The 14,924-nt window shown below is 32.7% G+C and overlaps 2 protein-coding genes across 2 annotated transcripts; both read left to right on the forward strand.

The window, feature by feature from the left end:
- The first annotated feature begins 2,079 nt into the window (after positions 1-2,079).
- LOC114188448 lies at positions 2,080-5,259 on the forward strand. Its single transcript, XM_028077026.1, has 5 exons — positions 2,080-2,807; positions 2,850-3,028; positions 3,140-3,193; positions 3,299-4,119; positions 4,270-5,259. Exons 1-5 carry the CDS (start codon positions 2,080-2,082, stop codon positions 5,257-5,259), a joined length of 2,772 nt encoding a protein of 923 aa, XP_027932827.1.
- On the forward strand, positions 4,519-11,351 carry LOC114189029. Its single transcript, XM_028077726.1, has 13 exons — positions 4,519-5,336; positions 5,424-5,491; positions 8,272-8,575; positions 8,655-8,839; positions 8,946-9,176; positions 9,258-9,738; positions 9,831-10,024; positions 10,107-10,342; positions 10,424-10,591; positions 10,666-10,773; positions 10,870-10,945; positions 11,018-11,113; positions 11,191-11,351. Exons 5-13 carry the CDS (start codon positions 9,036-9,038, stop codon positions 11,281-11,283), a joined length of 1,593 nt encoding a protein of 530 aa, XP_027933527.1. The 5' UTR covers positions 4,519-5,336; positions 5,424-5,491; positions 8,272-8,575; positions 8,655-8,839; positions 8,946-9,035; the 3' UTR covers positions 11,284-11,351.
- Positions 11,352-14,924: the final 3,573 nt, after the last annotated feature.

Consider the following 14,924-nt stretch of genomic DNA (forward strand, 5'->3'; position numbering starts at 1 on the left):
CATTCTCATTGAATTTTGCACATTACTCACTTTGTTGTCATGCATTTTAACTTTGCATTCATGTGTTTTTTCTGATATTGTTTATAGCGTAGTTCTTTGTGCCTATATGTCATGCTTTAGGATAGCCATTTTAGTTTTAATTGTCATTTACACTTTCTTATTTTAAAAACCCCACAATCTTTGCATTTCATTCTCTGAAAGACTTATACAATCAACTACTTGACTCATGTTTTCTTGGATTGATACCTTGGTTGACCCTATACCACATTAGGGGGTAACCTCAGATTTTGTTTGAATCTGAACGCGATAAAGGGTTCAACACTTGCTTTCTTGTAATTGCATCAATGTCCTTTCTTAACATGGGGATGTATCATAGAAATTCTTATTAATGTCTTTTTAAGAGTGTCAGTTATCTAGCATTGAGCTTAGTTCAATCTTTCAGATGGCCAAGTTGAGAAAATTAGTCTCTGTATTTAATTTGGATTGATGCATGTTTATGTACCATGTCATTTTGTTAGGAAGGGAAGAGGTCTTGTGACGAATGTAGAATTATATAGTATGACACTCTTATTCAAGTGTTCGTTAATTGTTAAGTTTTTTATTCATACTTCTTAGATTTCCTTTTATCTTAATTATCAACACCATTGCTTGTGTGGATGCCTTGATAATAATTTCTTAGAGAAGAAAATTCTGCTACTACTATCTCATCCTACAAAATTTTAACACAGTTTCATTTCCATGTGGTATTTTCTTTCTTCCAACACGTGTTTACCATACACCAATTTCAAAATCAAACCCTCTTTATCTTATAACGTGTAAAGAAAGGTCATATACTAATATTGAACTATTATTAGTCTTTTAGTTGACATAAGTCTTCTTACAGAAGAACGTTCAAGTATCATAACTGACATGTATTTTTATGAATGGCTTCATCTTACCAAAATTTGAAATGGCTTCATATATTTTATGTATCATAACTGTTGGTTGGTGCATTTCTTAATTGATATTTCCAATCTTGTTAAATTTAACATGCAGGCAGATTCCATATATTTTATGATTGCATTATTAGGAAGCTTGTTATGAGAAATTCTGAAGCTTTATTTCATTAACTTTTAAATATGGCAGGGGTTGTTGTCAGCTTTAAAAGCATATCTGACAAAGATTTGGGAGCTCTTGTAGAAACACTTTTGTTTTTGTTTTGCAAAGGTTTTCTTTCTTGGGAAGACTTCTGGATAGGTAATATCGATCTTCTATGTATACAAAATGTTTGCTACTGCATCTCCTACTTGTTTATATCTTTTAATATGGTTATTGTTTATATCTTTTAATATGGTTATTGTATATATAATTAACATAACATTTGTATTCAATTAATTGTTACAAACTAGAAGATTGTTCAATGCTTTACATGTCATCTACAAGTGAATTTGTAATCACCAAGTCAGGCTGAATCAATAATCTAATGTTAGTAGTAATCTAATTTAGGCAACAGATGACTTCGGTGATTGCATTAATGCAGATCTTAAATATTGGACTTAGATGAAAAAAAAGAGAACATTTTCTAAAAACATGAGACATAGTTGATTAAGGAATTACTCAGGAGTTGTACTGCACAACCAGAAAAATTTAATCACAATTCAGCTATATCAGTGCTGGTTATTAGAGGGAAAAAATCACATGTCTGAATAAATAAGCATGCATGCAAAAAAGAAAGAGTCCAGATTCTAACTATATGCCCATGATGATGCTTTTTGCTATATTTTGCAATTCGCAACTGGTTGCACATATTCGTAGTTTATGTTTCATGAAGCAATATTCGGCTGTTGATATAATTGTTAGTGTGCTACCTTGTGTTTGATGTCGTAGTTCTTTGTTTCTGGCAGAGACTGCTTGTTTCTTCTATAGAATTGTTTACTACATGATTTTCTGCCCTATTTTGTATAATGATGTAGTGATGTAGTCAAATGAGTTGTTATGTTATATTAAATGATGGTAATGTTGAGTTCACAGATTGGACTACGTGTTTGGCTGTTTCTGAGCTCTAACCAAAAGTAGTGGTGTTAATTTATACACACAACAATGGACCGGAGTTGGATAAATTTTTTACGCACAACAAATGAATATGAGAACGGAGTAGAAGAATTTCTTGAATTTGCAAATATGAATGTTCCGGATAATAATGGAAAATTCTACTGCCCGTGTGTTAATTGTTTGAATGAGAGAAAACTGCCAACTAACGTTATTCGGGAGCATGTTCTTTGTGATGGTTTCTTAAAGAGCTACACAAAGTGGATATGGCATGGTGAATTAATATACATGCCAAGTGTAGATGTGTCTGAAGTAGAAGAAGTTGATCTAGAGATGGATGATCGAATGGAGGAAATGATTCGTGATATTGGACATGATTCCTTTCAACGTGCAAATGTGTATGACAATTTGTGCAATGACGCAGAAAAACCTCTGTACGCAGAATGCACTAAGTATACTCGATTGTCAGCGGTATTAAAATTGTTCAATGTGAAGGCAAGAAATGGGTGGACTGATAAAAGCTTCACGGAATTACTTGAGTTGTTGAGTGACATGCTTCCTAAAGGTAACACGTTGCCAACACGCAATTATGATGCGAAGAAGATATTGTGTCCGATGGGTATGGAGTATCAAAAAATTCATGCATGCCCAAACGATTGTGTCTTGTACAGGAAGGAGTTAGCCATGTTACATCAATGTCCACGATGTGCGGTGTCACGATACAAACAGAAACATAGTGAGTTTGAATCTGATAGTAAGGGTCCTCCGGCGAAAGTTTTGTAGTATCTTCCTATAGTTCCACGGTTGAAACGTTTATTCAGCAATGCAAATGATGCAAAACTCATGAGATGGCATGTAGATGGACGTACAACAGATGGCCATTTGAGACATCCGGCAGATGGTTTGCAATGGAAGAAAATTGATTCCATGTTCCCAAATTTCTCCAATGATTCAAGGAACATTAGATTTGGACTTGCTACAGATGGAATGAATCCATATGGTAACTTGAGCAGTAAACATAGTTCATGGCCTGTTCTATTAGTGATTTACAATTTACCTCCTTGGTTGTGCATGAAACGCAAATATGTTATGTTATCCTTGATGATCTCAGGTCCAAGACAACCAGGAAACGACATTGATATTTATTTAACCCCATTAGTTGAAGGTTTGAAGATGTTATAGGAGGAGGGTGTTGATATGTTTGATGGGTACACTAGTGATTCATTCAAGTTGCATGCCATGTTATTTTGTACAATCAATGACTTTCTAGCATATGGTAATTTAAGTGGATATAGCACTAAGTGTCACAAAGCATGCCCTATATGTGAAGAAGGCACATGTCACCATCAACTACAACATGGAAGGAAAATAGTATACCTTGGACATAGAAGATTTCTTAGTACAAACCATCCATATCGTAAATTGAAGAAAGCATTTAATGGGTGTCAAGAAAATGAATTAGCTCCAATGGTTTTAAGTGGATCACAAGTATATGAGCGTGTGAAAGACATTGGGGATGTGTTTGGAAAGATGAAAAATAAAGGCACTTCAAGCAACATGTGGAAGAAAAGATCAATTTTCTTTGATCTCCCATATTGGAGGGTGCTTGATGTGAGACATTGTATAGATGTTATGCATGTAGAGAAAAATGTGTGTGATAGTATTATCGGAACACTCCTCAATATTCAAGGCAAGACGAAAGATGGTCTAAATGCTCGTTTGGACTTAGTTGAAATGGGTATAAGAGAACAATTAGCTCCACAATCACATGGTAAGCGAACATACTTGCCTCCAGCATGTCACACATTGTCTAAACAAGAGAAGAGAAGTTTTTGTGAGATTTTACAAGGTGTGAAAGTTCCACTAGGTTACTCTTCCAATTTTAAAAGACTTGTATCCATGAAAGATCTAAAATTACTTGGGTTAAAATCTCATGATTGTCATGTATTAATGCAACAACTTCTACCAGTGGCTATTCGAGGCATATTGCCTAAGAATGTTAGATATACCTTAACAAGATTATGCTTCTTTTTTAATGCAATATGTAGTAAGGTTATCGATATTGAGAAGTTGGATCAGTTAGAAGATGAGGTTGTACTCATATTGTGTCAGTTGGAGATGTATTTTCCTCCATCATTCTTTGATATTATGGTCCATCTAATTATTCATTTAGTCCGAGAAGTTAGAATTTGTGGTCCAGTATTCTTACGATGGATGTACCCTATTGAATGATACATGAAGATATTAAAAGGGTATGTAAAGAACCAATATCGTCCAGAAGCATCAATTGTTGAAAGATATATTGCAGAGGAAGCTATTGAGTTCTGTACAGACTACTTATCACAAGTTGAAGCTATAGGGGTACCGAAGTCTCGTTACCATGAAAGAGGTGCTGGTAAGGGTACTCGAAGTGCAAAAGTTATAACTCTGAGTAGGGATGAAGTTCTCCAAGCACATTTATATATATTGAATAACACTAAAGAAGTCATCCCCTATTTAAGTTCTCATAAAGATATTGTGAAGAGAAATAATCTACGAATGTCTCAAAAGTGGGTCATTAATGAGCACAACAAAACTTTTTTGAAGTGGTTCAAACAACAGGTTCAAAATGACAATACAACTTCTGATACATTAAATTGGCTAGCAAGTGAGCCAAACTATGATGTCTTATGCTGGAGTGGGTATGATATAAACAATTATACATTTCATACAAAAGACGAAGATGAAAAAAGCACCACACATAATAGTGGAGTAATGGTTGTAGCTAAATCAATGCATTTCTCAAGTTCAAAGGATAAATATCCGATTATGGCCTCAATGTGCTACTTTGGTGTAATTGAAGATATTTGGGTAATAGATTACATAAGTTTCAGAGTACCTATTTTTAAATGTAAGTGGGTTGATGGTAATACTGGCGTGAAGACTGATGATCTAGGTTTTACCTTGGTTGACCTAGAAAAGGAAGGTTATACTAAAGAGCCATTCATCATGGCATCTCAAGCAAAACAAGTGTTTTATGTCACTGATCCCGCTAACAAAAGATGGTCAGTGGTTCTCCAAGGCAGAACCATACATTATACTGATTACATTGATGAATTGATACTTGATATTAGCGAAACTCCATCCTTCTCATCAAATATGCCGACCTTGAATGTCGACAATGAAGTAGATGATGTTCATGTCGTACGTGATGACCACAATGAAGGGTTATGGGAGAACATTCTAACTTGACCCATTTATTTATGTGCTCATAAACTTGTGTGCGGCTTTTCTTCACGCTCTTCATCTTTCTCAGTTCAAGTTAATTGGTACATTTTATCCCTTCTTGTTCATTGTTTTAAAAACTACAATTCATGTGGTTCACTTCATCTTTATTTCTTTCATATTCTTCATAGGTGGGTAGGTTCAAAGTTTTGATCTGAAGCCATTACAAACAAGATAACCTAATATCCATTGCTTTCAGGTAACTTTTATATTCTACTTTTTCTATATGATTACGTGAATATTCTTTAAAACCTTAAAGTTGCATATCAATTTTTTATGTGAATATATAGATAGCAGATAGATAAATAGGAAGGTAGGTAGGTAGATAATATGAGTTCAACTAAGATTATGTGGTTTAGCCCTAAGATAAAGATATAGATATATATATATATATATATATATATATATATATATATATATATATATATATATATATGCTCTAGCTAGTTGATGAAATCAGAGGTTTATAATTTCTGAGGAACACATATTCTGGGAGACAAATTTTCCAGCACAGATAGTTTGGCAAAACATGGGATGTCATGTTTCTCATATTTTCTTTCATGGCTGATGATGATGCAATCATCTTTTTTTATTCACCAGTTAACTCTTTTCTTGTTTCCCGACAGTTTTGTCTTTTATACATAAAACATAATAGAGTATGTTTTAAAGTACATATATTACAAACATGTTTCGTTTTAATATTAGTTATATTGTGTACAAAAATTTATACAAGGTTGTTTTTCCACCATTAATTCCATTTTATGTGGATTCAATATCCTGTATATAAATAATAGTTCTTCTTTTCACACAACCTTACATGCAGCTCTTATTTTTTATTACATAAAGCTGATGATAATGTTAAGAAAGCAAAAAGTATTTTCATTTGCGTATGTAAAGTTCTAATATTTGCATAAAAATCAACGTATGATGGCCCCAATTTCAACTTTTATCCTACTTTACCATTCAATTAAACGCACATAACAGCCTTGGAATCGCCCAGTTTTCCTCCAAAAGTCATGACCGAGGAAAGACGAGACACCTAACTTTATTTCATAATAGCATTCATTACAAAATCTTTCTTTTTTTAAAGCACAAAGTTTCCTTTTTTAAAGCTATCAATAGAGTTTTTCATTCACAAAAATTGAAGTACCATTGTCCCATTTCCAACTTCTAGGATACTTAACCTAAATTTATTAAACATAAGAAAACTTGAAATCCATCTCCCAAATGCAAAAGAAATCCAACTGATTTCTATAAAATATGTATACAATATAAATATAAATATAAATATAAATATAAATATAAATTATAAAATTCACATTTAACACTATGTATTGATATTTATATTGATTATAAATTTTGATGTAGATGCTAGTAATGTAATAAGTATGTCATATTTTATATAATATGTGTCACATATTGTGCGAGTTATCTTAAAGAACAGATGTAATATATGTGTTTGTATATGATGTGGGTGTAGCGACAACTGTGGTTGTTGAAAAAAGCAAAAGTTAGAGGCACAATGTCAAAAGTGAAGGTGGTATTGTGGTGTGGACCCACAAAGTTTGGAAAAGTCACCGGCAAAGTTCTTTTAAAATTTGAACGAATGTCCTATGGCCTCATTCAGAATGGATTTTAGTTTTTCAGCACTGTTTTCAGTTGTAAGTCTCGAAACAAAGACAATATTAGTAGTAGAGACGATGATTGTTTTGGCAGAAATAGCGATAGTAGTAGTAGCAATAATGATGATAGTGTATGTGTTTCAAAATTAAGTGAAAAATTATTCCAGCTCCATTTTGGCTAAATGCATTTTGTTTTGAAAATTGCAGTTGAACTGAAAACTCACAATCACCCAAAACAGGGCTTAAGATGTTTCAATGTCTAGACTAAAATTTTCACCAGGTTGAGTACGGAAGAAGACCGAAGAGCATAATCATGCCCTAACTCACCATTACTGTTTTTACTAAGCTTCTCATGATTAAGTTTTGCCATGCATTTGTATCATTGTATGCATGCTTATCAAAATTGAGAGTACGAGTTAAAACAAAAATAAACACTCCCACACCCTCTAACATATCCTTATTTGTTTCTCTTATTCTCTTTTCGATTCTCTTGCAGATGGTTTTTCTTTTGCTGATAATTGAAATGTACTTTTATCTTCGTTTATTAAATTGTTTTCATTGAAGTTTCCAGAATCCATCCAAATAAAGACTTTTCATCTCTTAAGCACATTAGATCCCAGTTGATAGTAAGTACACAACTCTAATCATTTTTCTTGTCTTGATTCCTCTGTTACATCCAATGTAAATTTTGAAATTGATATTATAAGTCTATTGTTCATTATGTATCCTTTTGTCATTCAATTTCATCTATTTATTTCTCAAAATAAAATTTTCAACGACATCATGATCTACACCTGTGCATGATGTCAATTACCAATGTGTTTTTAGCCTTGGACTTGTGTACAAATCACTTCAATAGCAAAATTTTTATCCTTTGCTAACAGTTCAAAACCTGTTCATTTACTTATGCTTATATGTTCTAGTTTTAAACTTTTTTACTTGCCTTTCTACATCTTCCCCTAACAAAATGTTCTAGTAACATTTTTATAAATGTCTAAATTGATACGTAAAAATGTTAGCAGTACTTCTTTATAATTCATTTTGAAGAATCATCTGTCATGCTTATTTGGCACTTACTTTTTGACCTATATAGTCACAACTCTCCCCGGTTACTGAACAGTTTTTTGCTAATGCAGCTACAATCTGGCACAGAGATTAAGTTTAGTTTGTGAAATTGAAAAGAAAAGTTATTGACTTGATTTATTATCAGTTTGAGGGAATACCCGAGTTTCATTACTTTTGTTGATGATTCACTGTATTGAGTTTGTGGCTGACTTAGCTAGAGACTAATTGATGCATGTAAATGTTAAATAGAAATTATTTATTAATTTTCACTAACAATTATTTATTTGAATAGGGAAATGCCCGGTGACACACCATTTGGTGACCTTCCACCTTCACAAGGTGGGGACAAGATTCATACATGTACCAAAAAAAATGGTAGGCGTGGAACTAGGTTGAGGGAGTTAACAGTCAGTCGTAGTGCGGATCAAAGATTGCCTATCCAATTTGATATGCAAACTGGTAAAGCTTTGAGAGATAATAGCACAAAATTCACCAGCTATGTGGCCTTGCTTGGTAGGAGCAAGTCATCCATTCTTATAGATGATTGGGACCATGTTCCAGAGACAGTAAAGAATCAGATTTGGCTAAGTGTCCAAGTATGAAATCTTAACTTATATAATTTATTACGTACATATAACTGATATTTAACATATGTAATCCATTCTTATTATACAGGTCACATATGATGTCCCAAATAGTAATCTGTTGAGGACGAAATGGATTTCATTTGCTGGGGAACGATGGAAGGGTTTTAAGACGGACCTTACAAGTCGTTATATCTATGGTCCCTTAAGTGATAAAAACCCTTGTGAGAAGTATTCGTTCCTTGATGAAGACACATGGCAGGCTTTTAAGGAAAGGTGATTAAATCCTGTCTTTTAGGTAAATTCATATTATATGTAGGTTTAACTATTTAATTGAACATATTGCTAAAATAAATCATTCTTTATACTTTGGTGCTCATAGGCTAAGAGGAAAGCTGCACAAGAGATAGCAAGAAAGAATGTCCACCCCCATAGATTGTCTCGTGGGGGTTATGATAAATTGGAGCAGAAGATGATGAAAGAGGCATCTGCCTCTAATTCCAGTGGGACTACTGTTACTCATCCTCCTCGTCATGATAAATGGAAAAGAGCTCGTCAAAAACCAACAGGGGATTACATATCTGTAGAAACAGAAAGCGTAGCTAGGCGTACTGTAAGAAACTCAAACTAATTTATTTTTAGATGTGTATTAATATATTTTTTTTAATCTTAACTTAAAGTTTTTGTGTTGTAGGATGAACTGGTCGAGCAAAGCACACAAGGATCATTCATTCCACAGGGGCGTGAGGACATATTGGCAGTTGCCATTGGTCGTCTAGAGCATCCTGGACGTGTTCGTGGTGTTGGAAAATTTGTAGGCATCCGTCAATTCTTTGGTCCTCCATCAGCTAATCATAATAAAGTAAATATCAATGAGGAAGTTATCATGTCCATCAAAGAAGAAATGAGAGAACAAATGAGGGAGGAAATTAGGGAGGAGATTAAGAAGGAGATGAAGAAAGAGTACTTTGATATGAAGGCACAATTGTTATCAGACATGAGAGCAGAGTTAGCCTCTCCCTCAGCCCAGCCTTGTAATCCTCATCAACAACCTTCTATTATTTGTGTAAGCACAAAGGGGAGTTGTGATGTTCCTCTTGAAGAGGCTTCTCTCATTGGTGATGCAGATTACGAGTTGTTCATTGATGATCTCCTGCAGTCCTTGGTGGCTTTAGGTAATTTGTCTAATTATATTGTTTTGCATGTATTTGTTTTAGCCTAACTATATTGTCTTATTTATTTTACAAATATTATTTGGTTACCTTAGGTAAAATGTATGCATTGGGGTCAACAATACACCATGCAACCATTGCAGATGATATGATGAGAGTAGTGGTTGTAGATGTTCGAGATGCTACTGCTCCAGTCCCAGTGCCCACTCAAGAGGTTAAGACAGTGGGGCAGGCCCCTGGAAATTTTATCCTTTGGCCAGTTAGATTAGCAAAAGTAATTGCAAAGGAGGTAATTGTCCTTACTTGTTTTAATTATGCATTTATTTACATCGGTGTATACTAATGTTATTTAATACTTTAAATATGTATAGCAGATTAGAGTACAAGAAAAGGAAGATGTGAATGAATCATTACCACAACAGACAATTCTAGAACGACTTGGTGCAATGGTAGCGACTATCGCCTTGCAACCTATACAATTAGAAATGCCTCCCCAAGCCACAAATAGGACCTTCAACACCCCTTTTTTTATATGTCAAAAGGATATTTTTGAAGTTCTCTCTAGCACTGATATGTTATGTATATCAGTAATACAACTTTGGTTGTTGTAAGTAAACTTTTATTACTTTTATGAAGTTTGAATATATTCAATATGTTATTCTTATATTATTTATTTTCAATGTTTAAGGTATTTACATCGTAGATGCACTGAGAAGAAGAATGATCACATATATGGATTTATTGATCCTATTGCCATTCAAGGTGTTGGGAATAAAAGTGAAGAGGTTCAAAAGTACCTATTAGAGGCATTTGATGTTGGGAAAAAAGAAGTGTACTTAGCGCCTTATTTGCAGCAGTAAGAATGTCTTTTATACATTAAATTATATTTATGTAGAACTTAATTGTATATAATGGTATTTGAATTTGTAGGGGTCATTGGCAGTTGTTGGTAATTCTTCCTCAGAAGTTTGTTGTGGTTCTTTTGTGTTCATTACAGAAGAAGCCTAACACTCTGAAAATTAAAAGTACTTTACAAGCGTAAGTTTTTTTTATTAACTTATTTTTTGTGTTATATAATTTAATTTTACTAAGTTCCATATTAGGCAAAATTTCAATATACATTAAATTTTACAGAGCGGTTGAGGCTCATTCTAGGTTGCAGGGACAACAAATCACTTCTAGAAAGAAGTTGCAGTTCATTGCGCCAACTGTAAGTAGTTAATCTTCAAACTGTTGAAATACAATTATCAAATTTATGACATTATATGAATTTAACTTGTAGTGCTCACGTCAACCGGGAAGCTATGAGTGTGGATATTATACCATGAGGCACATGCATAGAATCATATCCGCAAACATTGTTGACTCATGGGATATGGTAATATGTACAATTTATAAATCACATCTTAAGTATTTATCACTAAAAGATTGTTGACTCAACTATTCATTGTGTAGATTTTCAATGACACATCTCCAATGGATCAAGGAGTCTTGAAGGAAGTTCGTGAGCAGTGGGCTTCGTTTCTTTTAAGTGTTTATATAAGATGATGTTAGGTGTTTTATGACTTATATAGTAATTTGTTTTGGAGTAGTATTATATTTTATATAAACATTAGATTCTATTTCATGTATATATTAGATTGAATGAGATTTGTTTTCTGGATGTTTTGGGTTATTACATACAGTATATAAGATGATGTTAGGTGTTTTATGACTTATATTCGTTTTGGAGTAGTATTATATTTCATATAAACAATAGATTCTATTTCAAGTAAATATTAGATTGAATGAGATTTGTTTTCTGGATGTTTTGGGTAATTATATACAGGTTTGGTATGTGGTAAGAAGCATAAACGAATGTTTCATAAAAAAATAATAAATCACTTTTTATACCGGTTAAGGTCATACTTGGTGTAAAATGTGTAATTTTTTATACCGGTTGGAACTATAATCGGTGTAGTAAGTCATTTTTTTTAACATAACTTTCCATTTCCAAGAGGACTTTCTATATCGGTTTTTAGAAATGGTATAAAAAATAATTTTTTTATACCTATCATGGAACCGCTGTAGAAAGATCAAACATTCTATACCACCTGCATCTATACCGATGCTATAACCTGTATAAAAAGCCTTTTTTAACCGGTATAAAAAGCCTATTTTACACTAGTGAATTATTTGTTATTTTATAACTCACTATTAATCATACTGTAATTTTTTTCACTTTAATTGTATAAATAACTTTTATTTACTACAATATAAAAATTTAATGTAATTGCTATGAATATTTTTTTGTCACTATCCAACATATATTAAAGTTCAAAAGATACAAAATCTATGTCAAAATTTTATTATTATGTTTATTATTTGTTCTTTGTGTCATTTCGATCAAGTGATATATTATAACTTTTATTAGTGTATAAAAAAGAGATTCATTAGAATTTAAAAAATTGAAGTAAACAAACATTTAAAATATATTTTAATTTGAATATTTGTTTTCCTTTTATATTTTTTGAAATATTTTTTAATTTTATCAACTAAGTTCATCAATGTTGTAGTTTGCAAATTTAATAAATGTTTTGGTTCACATGAAATTTTATTTGGTATTCTAATATAAAATGTAAACAATTATAATTTATTTTAAGGTATTTGACATCGAAGAAAATCCTCATAATATTGAATATTTCATAATATTATGTTTTCTTTACCGTAATTTTTTTTCTTTTATAAAAATTAATATTGAAGTAGTTAGAACACAGGTACGGGTATGGGTACGAGATTATACCCGTTACCCGGTGGGGATGGGGATGGGAAAAAAGTTTGATACCCGTTGGGTTTGGGTATGGGGATGGGGATGAATTTTTTATGCGGGGATGGGTATGGGATAGCGAAACCCGTCCCCGCCCCGCCCCGTTGCCATCCCTACTTGTCATCTCTTAGGATGTTCACTAGTTTCTTGGCATTCCAAGATACAAGTTTGTGTGGCTTTATCAACCACTGAAGCTGAATACATTATTACATGCAATTGATGTGCTCAAATTCTATGGATGAAACAACAATTAGAGGATTATAATATCTATCTAAATCATATACCTCTAAAATGTGATAATACAAGTTCCATAAATCTAACTAAAAGTCCTATAATGCACTCTAGAGATAAGCACATAGAAATTAGACATCATTTCTTGAGGGATCATATACGTAAAGGCAATTGTGTGATATAATATGTAGACACTAAGAACTAATTAGCTGATATATTCACTAAACCTCTTGCCAGAGATAGGTTTTATGAACTTAGGAGAGATTTGGGGATACTAGAAGTGTCTTAAGAGAGCTAACACTTGAATTTTCCAAATTTTCGAAAAACAACACGTCAATAATTGATTATCATGAGGATAATCGATTATCAACTTTCATAAACAATTTCTAAATCCTACTAGAATAATTGATTATCGTGGAAGATAATCGATTATCTCGACCTCTATCGAAAAACTACAAAATCTCTCTAGAATAATCGATTATCACTTAAGATAATCGATTATTAGGTTCTCATTAATTCTGATTCTCAACAGTCTTTAAACAATAATCGATTATCAGGTTCTCGTTAATTCTGATTCTCAATAGTCTTTAAACAATAATCGATTATCTCCTTTAGATAATCTTTTATCTCGCGTTGTTGGGCATTTTTTTTTTTGGAAACTAGTCGTTGTAACGACTAGATTTGCATTGCAACTTGTAATTTGACCGTTGGGCAATCTTTCTCTATAAATCTTGGCAAAAATTTCCACTATAACTTCCTTACAACAACAGATTTGCTAAATACTTTTTCTTTTCAGAACCCCAACCACTCTTTTTCCCTCAAAAACTTCCAAGCTTCTTTGCTCCAAAACTATGCTGAAATTAATGGCAAAAGAATCTTGTAGCAAAATTCCTACCCGCAAAAGAATTGCCTCACGTCTAACTTAACCTACCACACGAAATGCATCAATTGAGGGGTGGGTTTTTGATGAAGAACGCAGATCAGAGTTTATAACTCTTTGGAAAGACAAGCCTCTTATCACCCCAAAGTTCATCAAATCCTAATGGTTTACCAATCGTGGATTTATGATTCCTACTTGTCTCGCTAAACAGGGAGTAAAATTCTTTGCAGAAATGTAGGGGGAATTCTATCCTAATTTGGTTTAGGTTTTCTATTACAACTATAGATTCAGAGATGGAGTTGGTTTCACAAAAGTAAAAGGAGTGGATATCATCCTAGATGATGATATCTAGGAAAATTTTGACAAGTTTCCCATTCATGACGACATTTTTCCAATTCTAGCTGCTAGAATTGATGGGTTTAACATAATCTTTCTATATAGGTCCTTACTCCGAAAACTTGACCAAGAGATAGGCAAACAGTTGCTTATAGACCTCTGGAAGTGGATGAACGTCTTCTCCATTATCTAATTGTTTGGATCTTATGTCCTCGAGGGATAAAGCATGCTTAGTGTAGTGAAGCTGACCTAATGATCATATATGATTTGCTGAACCACATTCCTATTAACTGGCCAAGCATCATCTTAGATACAATGCTCAAATCAAAATGTATCCCTCAGTATCCATTACCATACTCCTTGCTTATCTATCAAACTTGTGAGTACAAAGGCGTAAACACATCTGATGAACAATTTCATCACACCACGGATGCAAACAAAATTTCATAAACCTCCTTGAAACAGATGAAGTTCATTTGCCTTGGTGACTCATACATTCACATATATGAGATGCCATAGTATGATAATGAAGAAGAAGAAAATCCTCCCATTAATTCTATCCCTCTTGTTGACACCAATATTGATTCTTCTAGTGTGACTGGTGACTCATCATGTAACATCCATAATTTTACAATTCAATACTTATAATATACAATATATTATAGTCACGTGATTTATAAATATTTTAATTGTGTAATATATAAAATTATTATTATTATTATTATAAGTAAAAATGGCCCTAAGACATACAAGAATAAATTATAAATAATAAAAATGATAGTACTGGAACAAATAATAAGTACTAATAATAATGATAACAAATATTTAAATAGAATAATATAAATATGTTAACAAAGTGTGAATATTTAAATATTATATAAAGTATCTATTGTAATAAATTATGAATATATAAATAAGGATGGTACGATTACCATA

Source organism: Vigna unguiculata, chromosome 6, assembly GCF_004118075.2.
Source record: "Vigna unguiculata cultivar IT97K-499-35 chromosome 6, ASM411807v1, whole genome shotgun sequence".
NCBI classification, from domain to species: domain Eukaryota; kingdom Viridiplantae; phylum Streptophyta; class Magnoliopsida; order Fabales; family Fabaceae; genus Vigna; species Vigna unguiculata.